We start from the raw sequence: 15674 nt of genomic DNA, 5'->3' as shown, positions 1-15674 counted from the left end.
ATTTGCAAGGTTAAAGGTTCTGCTTTTTAATAAAAAAAAACCTCAGGGTCAGAACTGTATCTTAGTTATTCTTTCCATGAAATTCAAACTCCTTTTTATGTAGAGTTTTGCACCGAGCACAACACAAATGCTCTTTGCACTAGAGAGTTCCTGTTGCAACAAGCCATTTAGGCAGAACTGGTACAAGCTTCAGACTCTGCAGTTTCCCCCACTCGGCCACATCATAGGAAACAGGTCTGGAAATCACCCCCAGTTAAATTCCACTGCTTCTCTTTAGGATGGCTGTTGTTTCATGCAAGATCTAGACCATTCAAGTAGTGCAAATGAATTCAGAGGAAAACCAGAACATTTTAATATCTAATTATTTTTAGTGAGCTCAGAGAGTTTTAATTAAAAGTTAAGAGACCTCTCCAAGCTCTTACAGTTCTAATTTTATCATATTGTGGAAAACTTGTCACTATTAAAAAATGTACAGCAGTTGGCAGGTTTACTTGGTTCCCTGTCCTAAACAAAGCTGTAATGTTAGATAGCCAGATCTCAGTTGAATCTATTATTTCTCTTGCAAAAGAAATCTACTCTGGATTGACTGCCTTTCGAAATAGTTGTATTTAGTGAGGCTTCTTTAAATTTTATTTTTATTTATTTTTTCCCCATTTCTTTTGCTTTTACAATACTTCCTACAGGCTGCACAGAGAATCCAGAGCCATGTTCTAATTCCTGATCAGAAAAGTGCAAGGTGTTCAGCAAAACCCTTGTGAGATGCACAGCCCATGCCAGAAACATCACAGCCTTAACAGCCAAGGCAGATAAAGAGATGGATAGAAACCAATCAATATGAGAGGAGGAAGTAAACAACTGGCCAAGATTACTTGGCTCCTTGATGACAGAAGCAAGATATAAAATTTATGAGTGGTTAGGTTTGCCTTTTTTTTTCTCTTTTTTTGTATGTGTGTGTGATTTACAGTAAAAGTAGCAAAAGGAATTAGCAGGTTTTCCTGTTCTAAATGTCATGTTGTTCATTTTTATGTTGTGGCTGTATTTTTGTTTTCAACGACTTGGCTTCTGATAGCTTATTAAATCAAGAACATTTTGAAAAGTTGGCCAAAGAAATCAATTCTCTGGCTAACAACATATCTGGAATGCTTTTCTGCTAGACCACAAAAATTAGTTACTGTTGAGGAATTAAGAAGGATGAGATGAGATTCCTCTGACCTGCCTTTCTATTGACAGCCAAGCTGCTTATGAGGAAGAGACAGTGGCAGTTCATTGCAATTATGGATGTTGAGCCTTCGGGCTGATTTTTTATTAGTTTTGTACTGTTACTGTCTCCTTTTGTTTTATTCAAAGTTTATGGAAACAGTAAAGGATAATTTCTATTTGATAGAAGAAAAATAAGTAACTATGGCTACAAAGAATCTGTTTTGGTAACATCACACAAACTTTACATCCTTGAATTAAAAAGGAATAGAGAGTTCTATTTGGCAGTGTAGTTTCTGATGGTCATGTTAAATTAAATTTTTATTTCTCAAATCATGAATATAAATGTCCTTAATTTCATTTTGAATAGTTAGAAAATTATAAAAGGCCTTTTGCCTTTCCTTTTGATACTGAAATGTTAGAGCTTGCACAATTGTAAAATACATAATACAAAGTGTGAAAAACAGGAAATATTTTTGAGATAGTTGTATGCTAGGTGGTTCTTTATCTCAAGGAAATCTGCAGGGCAGTGTACTCACAAAAGGCATGTAAGTAAGCTGTTGTCATGAACTCAGAGATGAATCAGTTAATCAGAGATTCCAACACATATTAAAACTCATCACTGCATTTAAGATAAAAATTTTCTGAATAATTCACATTTTTTATGAACAGATCTAATATAGCACCAATGGGCTTGGCATTTTAATTTAATGGTAAGTAACAAGCACCAGCTAGGGTAAATCTAAATGATACTTGACTTTTATTCAGCAATATTTGTAGAGTACTGATTTTATTTAGATTTTTCTACTCTGATCAAGATTATTTATGAACATTACTGAAACAAACCGTGCTCTTTGAGATGGGACTGTGTTGTTCTTAGTTTTAGATGTAAGGTCCTTAGCTTCACCCTCTTGAAAGAAGTAAATTTACCCTTGAAGCATGGAGTGAGATGTGCAAAGGTACAAGACATAGAAGGGCAACCAAATGGTAGCCACTGTATTTTTTTTTTTTTTTTTTTTTTTTTTTTTGTAGGTTATTCTGTTTGGGGGGAAAAAGCATCTCTTCTGTAGTGGCAATCCAGTGTAGTAGGCCTTGTAAGCACACAAATGGCTTCCCAAGAAGTTCATAATCTCATTTAACATTCTTTAAACAAGAACCCCCCCTACACCCTAAACTTCTTCTCTAACAAATATTTCACACATGATGACAGAGTAATTCCACTTGTGCTGGTTTTCTCATGATACCAACTTGAATGAGGTATATGAACTCATTTGACAAAGGCTGATCTAAAGAACACATTTCCTCCTGCAGAGCTGAAAGCAAATAAATGTAATGGGAGTATCTTAGAAAATACAGAAAATTAGAGATAGAAGAACTTGGATATACTAAGGTAGTCCCAAAGCTTGCAAAAATACAGTCTCTCTGTGCTTTGTAATATCTACCAAATAGTAATGGGTTATAACTAGGTGATTCTGAAAAAGAAACAAAGATGCCACTAATTCTGTAGTAGTATTCATCTAAAATGTAGAAAAGAAGTTTATCCTCGTACTAATGAGGATATGATCATGTTTTAGAACAGTTTCTCTTGTAGAATGTCTGATTTCTCTTCTAATTCCTTTGCCTTGTCTTTTTCAATGCCTCTTTTCTTGAGATGTGAGAGTTCAGATGCATGTAGAAATATGTCACCTATACCTTTGATTGAATTATATTTCTGCATTGTTTATGAACTTGCTGTGCATTTGCAATCATTATTAATAAATCACTGTGCTGTTGTCTTCTGTCACAAAGTAATGTATGTTTTCAAAAAGAATTGTATGCACAACAAGTCCTGTTTTAGAACTCATACCATTGATAATTATCAGTTTGCAGTATTGTTACAGCATGTTTTGAGGGAAGCTTGTTATAAAAGAAATAACAAGGCACTGCACAGTAGCAAGAATAAGACAGTTCAGTTGATCACTGGTATAGGTGTTATAAATATGCCAGTCTGTACTATAGTGTTTTATTAAGTCTGAAAAAGTCAAAGCTGATTTGAAATAATAATGTCTGACAGTCAGTGCTTTGAAGTTTTGCTGCTGTGCTCTCACATTTAGGCTTTCTTTTATGTATGACTTTACCATAAAAAAACAAAAACACACACACACGGCATTAACAATTTTTTTTCCATATCTGTATTCAAAGAAAGTAATAAAAAGCTACTTCAATGAATTAAAAGGAAAAAAAATAAAAAAAGGACCAGTCCTTCAGAATCTATGAGGATAGGTGCAGGCCACTATAATTCAAATAAAATTTTAAAAAAAGGTAGAATAAAGAGAAAACCAGGGGCAAAAGCTATCCTTGATAGGAACAAGATGACTTCCATTCAGCCGGAAGAACTCGAGAGCTTGGCTGTGATAGGTAACACACTCGTTCTTCATCACCGGCCGTGCATCAAAGAGCTGGATTCCATCCATTCCATGACTGATTGATTACCCAATGGACAAATGTTAATTCTTTTCGTTGATGCTTTGTCATTGTGGAGAGATCCTTTTCATCTAACACCTAGGCTTTTTTGTCTTTTTTTTTTTCCTTCTTCTTTTTCTTTTTTCTTTCCCCCCCTGCTTATTTATTTATCTTTTAACATCCTCCTTTTACTCACCTTTGCAAAACTGTCATGTCTAAAATTCTAGCAGTACTTTAAACTCCTTTAGTCTGCAATTAAAATTGCTAACAAAGTATATAATAAACCATGATATTAAATAATACTCAGTGATTTCATTTAGTCATCTCACTCTAATTACACTTAACCTGTTTGCTGTCCTTGAAAGAAAATTCTTCCTAATTTACAAGAGAAGAATATAAAGGATGAGGAGCTGTGTGTTGTTAATGTAATAAATTGCTCCAGTGCAACTTCATGATTTTGATCTTACATCCATCAGTACAAAATATGCTACGTTCTTGCATAAGCCCAGCTATGGTTTATAAAGTCAGTGCGAAGAGCTAAAAATGTAGAAATGCTAATTTCTTTCTTTGCTTCTTTTATAATTGTCTTTAACAAGAATACCCCTGAATTTTAAAAATGTCAGGCTCCACAAGGTTTTGGAATGATGCTGAAGCAGAGCCTTAATGCAGGAAGGCTGATGCAGTGCAGATGTGAATTCGGGCTTCTTCAATGTTCAGTGCTGGATTCTGAGCGGATGTTTTGTTTCTATAATGAATCAAATCAGAAAAAGAATCAATATGGATGAAGACAGATTACTGGTGTCAGAAGATAGCTTTGTAGATTTTATATGTATGTAAAAATTAATTTTCAGTACAGAAAAGAAGAAAAATTCTTTCTGACTCACAAACCTTTTCAAAATATGTTTGTGAGCACAGCATACAGAACTTGAAGGCAGACATGCCTTTCAAGTGTGAGTCTTTATACTGAGTTTTGTGTCTAATGTGGAGAACCTCCAGAGAGCTTTAACAGATATCTTTTTTTTTTTTTTTTTAATTGAATGGTTTATTAGAAGGCACCTTGTGTGTTATTGTAATCTCTGCATAACAAAATAGAGTAGCTGTAAATTGTGGGGTCAGATCTATAGCATGGAGTTTGAATAAGGGTGTTTAAAGAAAAGTCTTAAGGACTTTTTCAGTCATATAAGCAGAGAAAGATTGTAACAAGCAATGTGATTATATCGAAAAGAAGACACACATATAGATCCATTTTCCTTTCCAGTTCTTTCTCAGTCTGTCTTAAGAAATGTGTTTTGCCCTTATGTAATATAAGAACATTACAGATAAACACTGATCTTCTGAAGAAACATAAGAGAAAATATAAAGCAAGTGCTTTTGAGGAAAGCATTTTATCAGCTCCTGTGAAATTCTGATTGTTTCTTTTTAAAAATTCAAATGCTTTTTCTTCTTTGTATGAATTGACAAAAAGATCTTTTTAAAAAAGCAACAGAATACATAACGGATAGCAAACATCAAAATAAGACTCTAAAGCTTTTTTTCAGGGATGAGGGGTCTGAAATTTTGGCAGGGGAAAAAAACAAACATCTTTTTAAACCAATGATGGTATCACAAAAAAGGACAAATTATAATGTTCTATTGATAATTGATGGTTATTTCTTGATTCTTCTATTATCAGGCCAGAACTCATAAAATAATAAGTGCCTGTTATTGTTAAAAATAAATTGTTATTATATAACAAGTATTTTATCACTGCCTATCGCAACTTACAGCTCCTTAATTTTGTCTCTTGCATAGAAAGATATAATTAGTAAATAAATTAGCTTTGCTACTGAAATATTACTTCAAAAACATTACGAGCTGTGTTGTCTTTCCATGGAGGCTTGCACGGTGAAAATGCATTGCAATTAAAACCTGATCTTTGATCTTTTGATACTTACAGTTTGACTTGCTTCCAGCTGGTTTTCTTTTTTGTTTGTTGGGCTTTTTTTGTTTCAAATGTGATGCTAATGCGAATTTTTAGTGTGAAACTGCTTGCACCCTAAAATGTGTTTGGCCTTATGACCTTTTTCTTCCTTAAACTTCTCCTTAAATCTCTAATTTCTTTTTCTATGACCTCTTTGAATGCTTCTCCTCCCTCTGAGTATTTTTAGTACTCTCTGAGGTGGAACAAGCTGTTACCCACTGCATTGGTGTGATTTGTGTTGCCATTCTTTATCTGGGCTTTCTGCTTTTTGTTTTCAGTTGTGTGACTGCATCTGATGGGGCTGCTGGCATGAGAATTTGAGGCCTTAATCTGCCAGTAATTTAGCAGAGGATTCATTAGGCTGAATTGTGCCTTCCTGTACACCCCATTGTTAATTCTCAGGTGACTGCTGTAGAATTTCGAACAATAATAATTTTTAGAAAGTGTATAATTTCATCTCCAAGAACTGAGAGTCTCTCACATGCTCAGGTGTGTGGCTGTTCCCAGTGTATGCACTAAGAAACAACACACTCAGCACTACCTGGAATGATACATGGTCCTGTAGTGAAGGCTCTTTATAAGGATTCTTCTTAGGAACAGAGTTGCAATTAAATAATGGTTTAGATATCTTGCTAAACTGGGCCTAAGGACTTTCAAGGAATTTAGAATAGATGTCATTGGTGAATCTTGGTCTATCAAGGAAAGTAAATGCATAATGTTGAATGGAATTCTATGGTTACTAACTGGGAACAGAAAAAAAAAAGAAGCATTCGATTCTGTTTAAGTTTTCTTGCTAATTATTTATAAATTTGGATAGTGATTCTTGAATTTATGAAACTCAGAATCATAACATTAACCATAAGAATTGCCATCTTAAAAATGGAATCATAGAGTGGCTTAGGTTGGAAGGGACCTTAGAGATCATTTACTCCAACCTCCCTGCCATGGGCAGGGACAGCCCTCATCTAGACAAGTTTGCTCAAGACTTCATCCAACCTTGAACACCTTGGCCTTGAACACCTCCTGGGAGGGTGCATCCTTAACTTCTCTGGTCAGTCTGTTCCAACGTCTCACTTTCCTCATGCTGAAGAAATTCTTCCTGATATCCAGTCTGAACCTATTCTCCTTCAGTTTAAAGCCATTTCTCCTTGTCCTGTCACTGGACACTTATGAAAAGTCACTCTTCAGCATTCCTCTAGGTTCCCTTCAGGTACTGGAAGTCATCTATAAGATCCCCCTGGAGTCTTCTCTTCTTCAGGCTCAACAGTCCCAGCACCCTCAGCCTCTCATTGTAGCAGAGATGCTCTAGATTATAATTTAGACTTCAGAGCCAATTAGTTTCGTTTAGGAACTGACAAAACCTTTACAAGTTATTGAAGTCTGTTATCATATTTGCTAGGGGAATTGGGGTCTGATCATATGAAACTTATCAATGCCAATTTTCTACTTTTTCCTAAATGTAGTGACTTCAGTGACAGTTTTGCCCAGAGAAGGGCTCCCAGATTAGGGCAAAGATTTGAAATGTATTCTGAACTTCAAATTATGAAAGCATATCTTCTAATCATTGCATGTTGTTTCTAGTGTACTGAGAAAATTTCTGATACTGTGAACATCCAGTATGTAGAGTTGGCCTCTTCATGGCTTTTATGAAGTCCATGGAGAAATTATATGAATAACTTTTGCATTGACATGGGTATAAAAATGGGTTTCAGATGTCACTGTGTGCCAAATATCCAAAAAAAGCTTCTAAATCTTCATGCATAATTTGGAGTGTACAATCATTTTCAAATGAAAAAGAACTTGTATATACATTGGCAATCTATGCATGTAAATTGGCAGTTAGCATGCATAAATCCTGAACAGTTTTTCTTTCAATTAGACCCTTGTTAAATCCATAGTAACTCCATTAACCTCAGTGGAATTACTTTGGATTTAAAATACAGTTAAATGACAACTCTCTTTGGCTACAAGTTCAATTCCATTTGAAACTATGGAACAACCAGAACAAGGAGAACAGGTTTTAAAATGAAGGTGGCACCTGCTTTATTGATGTGTGAGAATAGATTTGTTAATTTTTTTTTTCCTCTCTTTAAATAGATTCATCCTGCATGGAAAAGCTACTTTCTAAAGACTGGAAGGAGAAGATGGAAAAATTGAACACAAGTGATCTCCTTGGAGAAATTAAAGGTATCTCATTAGATTACATTTTAAATGTTTGCATATATATTATAAAAGGGCTTGAGGGAAAAAAAAAAAAAAGAAAGAAACAACAATCATAACTAGAGGGTGCTTTCCTCTTTTCCTCTTTCACCAGATGCATCTGCCAAGTAAATAAATTAGAGGATGTCACAGTCAGTTATAGGCAGTGTCAAGGATGGTATCACAAAACCCAGGCTTAGTTACATTAGTTCATTGGCATTAGCTATATATCTCTGTGACCAGAGGAAGAAGAAGCATCTTGGAAACATGTTCTTGCTAGTTTGTAGTATTTGGTACAGTTTCTTCTCTGTTGCATAAACTATATGTAGAAACAGCTTTCAGATCTTATAAGGAATAAGTATGTGAATACTGTTAGAAATCTTTGATTTGAAATTGAGATAAAAAGGATATTTGTTCATATTCATGCTATTCCTATGGAGAAAGAATTTGGGATACCACTCAGGACTTCCTAAAACCAGTGCAAGTTTTATTTCCTATATAGACAGTACTTTTCAATATTTTCAAGATTTGTGTGCCAGCAGTCCAGTAAAAGTAAAATTGTCTTGCCAATTAAGCACTATGTAAAAAACTTGAAGTGTTTTTCCCCACTCATCAATTATTCCATTTCTTAGAAGAAATTCAGCGTTATTGATTAAGCAACAAATTTAAAAGGTGGGGTTTTCAGTGCTGCAGGAAAGGGTCATAAGGCATATTTTAGGATTACACAAGGCATCTAAGATTTATTTCTTGTGTTGGTATAACTTTATTAAACTGCAACTGCAAATATGTGGAAACTAAGACTCATAAGCATCATACTGATAAAAAAGAAAAAGATACTATTTGATGAAAATTTATGCTTGTGGTTTTATGTTTCCACCAGGGAAACTTGAAGTAGTTCCATTTTTTTTGTCATACTAGCAGATGAAAGGTTGTCCCTTTTTAATAAGTTATAATTGGTTCCTTCAGCTAATTCAGGACCAATATCTGTTGGGTTCTCCTGTGGGGTATTTCTGGTAGAATTATGACAATGCATATACACTAGGCAGGTAAGAAATTCTATGGTAATGTGACAGAAATATAGTTTCAGTTTTAACATGTTAAAACTGGCTGTATTAAATCCAAAAAAAGAGAATGTCTTGAAATCACATTCTATTTAAAGCCATATTGTCTCTTAATAGCACTGAAAACATGGTTTAGCCTTTAATTGCACAATAGATGCAAAGTCTTTAAAAAGAAACTACTTGAATGTAATTAGTGATTCAAAATTAAAAGAGGTGGAAACTCTCTCAATACAGAATAAGGTTCTTGATTTTCTTATATGGCACAAAAAGCATTTTCGTGAGGTTTCATCAATTAAATAAAAACATTTTTATTTTTTTTTTTAATTTGTGTGATTTCTCCCATTTTCATGGTATATATACATTCACTGTAGAGTGAATGGGTAGAGTTCTTCCTCTTAACCCTTTTCTCATCTGCCTACACTTCATACTCAGATTTGGCTAAATTTTCAAATCATTCACCTACCTTTTCTGGTGGTACAGCCTTTTATCTGTATAAACAAAGGTTACCTTTTTAGGCTTGCCAGGTTTACATATTGAAAGTCAATAAATTTCCACAACCCCTCCACTCATGTGGCTTATCCCTAGATGGGTTAGTTCCAACTGATAAAATTGCCACCAACCTACTAATCTGTTATTAACTCATCCTAGCATTTTTATGTATTAAATAATCTCAAAGAGAAAAAACCATCCCCAACAGTCTAGCCCATGGTAACAGAAAAAAACAGTTTACAAGAAGGATATAAAGTAAAGTAGGGGAACTGGAGAGAATTTTTAATCTGCTATAGAAGCATGCTTTAAAATAAAATTGTTTAATTGCTCATGGTGGTAGATTTCCAAATCAAGAAGCTCATTTTTGTAGTGCTGAATGAATTTCCAATTGGGTATCTGGCAGGGCATGCTGAGATGTGAAAGAACTACTTTTGAAAACGTATCATCTCTGAGAGGTCAAAATTTTTTTGCTTAATTTCCATTAGATTCTAAATTAATTTATTTAACTGGCTGATGGTTTTTGGCTTTTGTGCAGATTTTCTGCCCGTATTACAGAGAGCCTACCTTAAAGACGTGAAGCAATGCAGTAAAAATAAATAAATGAGGTCATCAGGGAAAAAATTTTGATTGTAAGAAAGTGAGGTGTGGGCCTCTGAGGAACTGCTCTTTGCACTGACTGTTACTGGGAGTTGTTTATTTTAGAGAGAAGGCGTTGTTCTTGCTAAGGATAACCTGAGCACATACTCTTCCTCTCTGTGCAGCTACAGCCCTCCCCACCTCGATGAAAGACTTAGCATCTTGCTGGGGGGTGTGGGAAGGCAGTTCACTAAGAATCAGTGCCAGAAAAAAAGGATGAAAGCAGAAAAAATTGTACCACTGACACAAACTGTTTCTATTCATGTTTGGGAAGCACACAGACAAGAAGAAAAGATAATTGGCTGACAGAAACAAATAAAATTGGTATTTTCTTGCTTTACCTTCTATATTTAGAACACAATAGTGTTAATCAAGATATAATTATAAACTATATCTATTAATTCAGACAATAGAAGCCAATACAAAAGTAAAAACGGGTGAATAATTTATTTTTTCTTTAAGGGGGATTGTTCCCGTTCACAATTACTCTTGCATAGTCTGCTTCATTTGTAAAACTGCTTTTTCTGAGTTTCTTTATTAGGATTTCAGTTATTGATAACGGTCCAGAATCTCCCTTGAATTCCAGCCAAACAAGTCATTGACTTCAGGGTGGTTGCATGAAACTCAGAGGAGCATTTGGCAGAATGCTTTGTAGCCAAATTCCAGTGGTTAAAATTGTCTGCTTGTTCATTTGATATGTTTATAAATGAAACACAGGTCAGATTTTCAGAGGTCTGGGAAGCGGTTGAGCTGAGTTAAATGACCTGCTCACCTGGAAAAAACACCACAGCTGCCCAGGCAAATCATTTGATTTTATACTATTTGCCAGCACGGGAGTGCATTGCATTTGTTTAATGTATACAAGGAATATGTTAGCCTTCTGTCTGGCTTTTGCAATGCTGGTATTTTGTATAAAACGTAGGATCAGGAAATACTTTTCATTCTAATCTCGTTACCATGTATTTGAATGAACAAAGTGGGTCAGGACTCCCTCCTAGATTTCCAGATATTTGGGTGCTTAGAGTTCTGTCCTCACCCTCCCTTGCTCCATTTATTTCTGTTGCTTAGTTATCTAGCTTTTCTTCAGCAGCCACAGCTAGGCAGAGTAGCATCATTTATCACTATACAGAGTCTGTTTTAAGTTTTCTGTTTCTGTTCCAAATATAAATCTCTGGAATAGCATAGTCTCGCATGCACCAGGCAGTTGTCCTACTGAAATAGCCTGCAATGGTCTTTCTCAGCATGCAGGGTCTTTGAAGATCAAATACGAAAGGTCAGTCTTTAAGTAACTTAAGCAATGATGTTATCGTGAAAGGGTCAGAACTGGTCTAGCAGTCTTACAGAAGAATGACTCTGGGTCACCAGCTACTGTGTTGCAGGTTAGTTCTCTGGCTTCCATTGGCAGTGTTTACAACAGGAACTATCTATATTTATAGGCATTGTGACTTGAATGTCACATGCTGTCTTTGTACAGTGTACTCTATTTTGGGAAGGATAGTGATTGATGTCCATGGCTTTATCCAATACAGAAGCATGATGTTTCCCATGCTTCTTCCCCCTTTTATATTTGTTCCTTACTAAAATGAGCCTAAAACTCCTACTTCATGGAAAATGTACACATTTAATGGCTTCAGAATATCTAGATAGGTGGGAGGCAGGATTCCTGTTTTTTAGGAAATGTTGAATTTAGCAAAACAGAGCAACTTCTCCCACTTGATAGTCTCCTAACATACACTGTAAACAATATGAAAAATGGTATTTCTCACTGGTATTAGAACCTTAGAGGTTCTAAGGGGTGATACTTAGAGGTGCTTTCTAGGGGCATTGTTGTATATTTGCATTAATGAATGGAACAGAACAGTGAGGCCCAACTGTTTGAATCTGTTAGCTTCATGTTATCCATTTCTGGAATAGTTTTGGAGAGAGTTCTGTGTGAATGAATTCTCAAGAAAGTTATGGTTTCTGTGTTTTCTTAAAAATGTGCATGATTTACAAAATTGTGAAAGATCATTTTCAGGAAAATAAATTTGATATTTTCCTGTAGCCCTGAACAACATTGTAGTCTTTAGTAATTATTTTTGCAGTATAGCTGCTGAAATTTCTTTCTCATCAATTCTAAGGGTATAGAACAATCTGCCTTATAAATATGTATAAATAAATATATATGTCTTCTATCACAGAGGCACTCAGAGGTTTTTAATTATGTCACTTTGTATGGCTATAGACATTTCAAAGCTCTCCTTTGTGCTCTCTGTTATAAACATATTTTATTTCTTTTGAAGTCTGTGTGATATACATACTAGCAATTAAAAACCCAGCTCAGGCTTTGTGACACAAGGTCTTCTTAATTAAAACTCAAACAAAAGCTACAAGCAAAAGCTCTGCTATATGATTAAGGTCTAAAGTGTTATGATACATTAGAATCATTGTTAACTGCTAGGATTTAAAAAATCAATACACAGGAAAAGGGATCAACTGGTTCCAATTAGTGAAACCAATGAAAGCATCCAACAAAACAATGTGACCCAGAACCTCTACACCCAAATCCTTAAGAAATTGGTCCTGATTAGAAATATACCACAGGCTGTAAATGTTTTTCATAATGTATTTATTACCACGATCCAATGAAGCGATATGTTTGGTTTTCTGTTGGGACCCTCCAAACCAAAGAGAGATTTTTGTTTGCTATTTCTCAGGTCATTGGCATTTTGAGTAATGTATCACAAAAGCTACATTTCCAGTCTAGGCTGTCCTCCTAAATTAAGCAGCACTTTGGTATTTGAGTGACTGAATATTTCATAAACACTTTCAAGAGTTAATGTTTGCAAACCCTTTAGTCTGATTTGCTTGAAAGTAATGGATTAAAAAAATATATTTTGGTTAAACTTACCCTGTTCCATTGTATCTTTTTGTTATGATTAAGATACTGATATAATTAGTTGGACTAAGCACTAGTGTGAACTAGATTGAGCTCTGTGGTCTTACATTATCTTGACTTATTTTATATGAAATACTAGTGTCAGGTATCTGGATTTAAACAGTCATGCCCTGAACTGTATAGCCATAGGGTAGTTCTGTGGAAGTAAATGGGACTACCCTGTGTACAGAGTGCTATTATTTCAATTATGTACATATAATCCTGGCAGGATTAAAACTGTACTTAGTGCACACACACAAAAAAGAAAATAAAGAAGTAAACATTTTTGTTGCTCTGGTCTTTTGGTCAGAGGGTCATATTTTAGTGGCACCTATCACAACCATGCCTGCTTCTAATGTTAAAAGTTAATGACTATTACTTTCTAGTTCTTAAAACTCTACAACTATAAATTACATTGTAATCAAGCTTTCACATAAATCAAGTTCTCCATATTGTTGAATACGTTCTATAAATAATATCAACCAGGATGCATGCAGTATATTTCCAGACACACAATGAGTTACTTAATGAAATCACATATAATCTCTATACTTTTTATCTTGCCAGGGTATGTTTCTAATCTTAAAAATTCAGGGCTTAAATATGTGAACTCTACTAAGCTAAAATCAGTGGGACAGCTCTGTGTTCTGTGGAACTGTGTCCCAAATAGTGTACTAAGAAATATTATTGATGGTTCGTGAAAAAAAGGAACAAGAAGGATAATGCTAATAATAAGGAACTTAGTAAGGAACAGCAATACATTCATTAGGCACATTAGAAAAGACAGCCTTCTGGAATTCGACCCATTCTTCATTCGTACAAGTAGTGATAAGAAAATGTATGATATTGAAGTGTGTTTATTTTCAAATGCCAGTTAATTTTTGAAGAGAAAGGGCTGAAAATAACTAAGAAGTACAAGTATTTTTCTTTGAAATTTTGCCATTTTCTTCTCTTGGTAGGTTTCTTGGCATCATGTATACATATATATTTAGGGGTTTTTTTTGTAGCATTAATTGCTTTCTTTAATAATTACTGAATCTTCATTTTGACCCTGGATATTAAGGACAAATTTCCTTTTGACTCCAATCCCAGCTTAGTCACCAATGAATTTACTTATCTCTAGCAAGATAAAACTCCTACTGAAGAAAAAGATACAATTTCATATGAAAAAGCAAGTGCGTATGTAAGGCTTTGCACTGCTAAAACTATAGTGGAAACTCCATTTCTTGTGTTTCAGCATGTTTAAGTGTTTCTGGCTTTTTGTTACTGTAAATATATATAGTAAAATTCTAAAAAATTAATGAATGCAAGCATTTATCTAGGAAGATGCATATAGACACAGTATGGAAAGGACAGATTTTGTGATTGGAAGCCTGTGGAAGCCTGTAGGAGTGCTTTATCGAGTTACACTGGTTTCATATTGAGGAAATCTTTGATTTAAGTGCTAGATAGTTTAGGTGTCAGGATAGAACATACTGTCCTGTAGTACTTGGTCTGTATGGATACTGAATAACCTGGGGAAGGGTGTAATGAAAGGACAAATATACAGTAATATTTTCTCAACATACTCTTCCAGTTTCCCACAGAATATGATTAATGGGCTTCTTGATTCAGAGGTGGTACATTTGGGTTCAATGGCTTGTGACAGTATGATCATGTCCAGTCTCTCAGTCTCTTTTGAACCTTTGAGTAGACAGCTGGAAAGTCTGTGTGGATAAGCTCAGCAGTTAGCAATATTTTGTGAATTTGAACCCAGTACCATGTGTCTGTCCCCTAGATCTTGTCTTACATGAGACAGAGAATGGTTGTTCACTGTTCATCGTCTCTGTTATACTACATTCAGTTGTCTCTAGGTTGAAATGTAAAAATAAATTTATTTATTCCATATAGGAAAGCTGTTCTGCATTTCAGGCACTCTCATCACCTTTCTTGGAGTTAATTTGGAAAGAAACCTTTTGCCCAAAATATCTCTATTCTGAACAATATCAGGCTTTGACATCATTTAATGAGAATCTTTGTGGCAACTCTTTTTTTTTTTTTTTTTTTTTTGTTACCTTAGTTGGTTTTAAACTCCCTTCATGGACAGGGAGTCTGTCTTGAAGTGGGATTTCAATATGTGGATGTTGTGTGGTAATGAGTGCATTCTTATGATTTCAAAGATACCAGATTATTTTTTTTTTCTTAAAAGATACGTAAAAATATCTTGGTAATTTTATGAACTGTGGACCCAGAGATGACTTAGAAATATAATCTGTAAAACTTAAGCAATGGAGCATTAATACTCAGAAAAAAATAACTGCAGGCACATTTAGGAAACTCACAACTGAGAACAGCAAGAATGTAGTGTGCAAACTGATACAAACACTGCCTCATAGGCCCAGACTCAATGAGGAACAGAAGAAACACAAGGGTTGTCTTTGTCCTCTCATTACATTTGAAAGATGTTATATATCAGTTTTTTTGTTTTTGTTTTTGTTTTTTCAAGAGGTCTTGATTTGTCCAACTGTATCACCTTACTTCAGATCTGATCAGTGGCATCTGACAGTTCTCTGCTGAAGAGCAGTTCCAGCCACACTGGTCTCATTTTCCTTCTTTTCAGCTCCTCCTGCCTACAATATTTTGATTTCAGGCTAATCAGGATCCCCTTGCTCCCATCAGGTCATTCCTAATACTGCACCCTTGGTGAGTGAACTGGTCTCAGCTCACTGTCTCCCATCTGTCTCTCCCCCAAATATTTAAAAATTTTTAAAATTAAAGTACATAATTTCTCTCT

The 15674-nt window shown here is 34.9% G+C and overlaps 1 protein-coding gene across 10 annotated transcripts in view; it reads left to right on the top strand.

The window, feature by feature from the left end:
* SOX6 (SRY-box transcription factor 6) overlaps positions 1-15674 on the top strand; it is a 334845-nt gene that overhangs the window by 163893 nt on the left and 155278 nt on the right. For all 10 annotated transcript variants that reach the window (XM_030450938.1, XM_030450944.1, XM_030450942.1 and 7 more), the window contains one exon: positions 7697-7786. In XM_030450938.1, coding sequence (XP_030306798.1) covers positions 7697-7786 — 90 coding nt within the window. The remainder of the gene's footprint in view (positions 1-7696; positions 7787-15674) is intronic.

Source organism: Calypte anna, chromosome 5 (assembly GCF_003957555.1).
Source record: "Calypte anna isolate BGI_N300 chromosome 5, bCalAnn1_v1.p, whole genome shotgun sequence".
NCBI lineage: Eukaryota > Metazoa > Chordata > Aves > Apodiformes > Trochilidae > Calypte > Calypte anna.
This window is presented reverse-complemented; position numbering and strand designations above follow the sequence as displayed.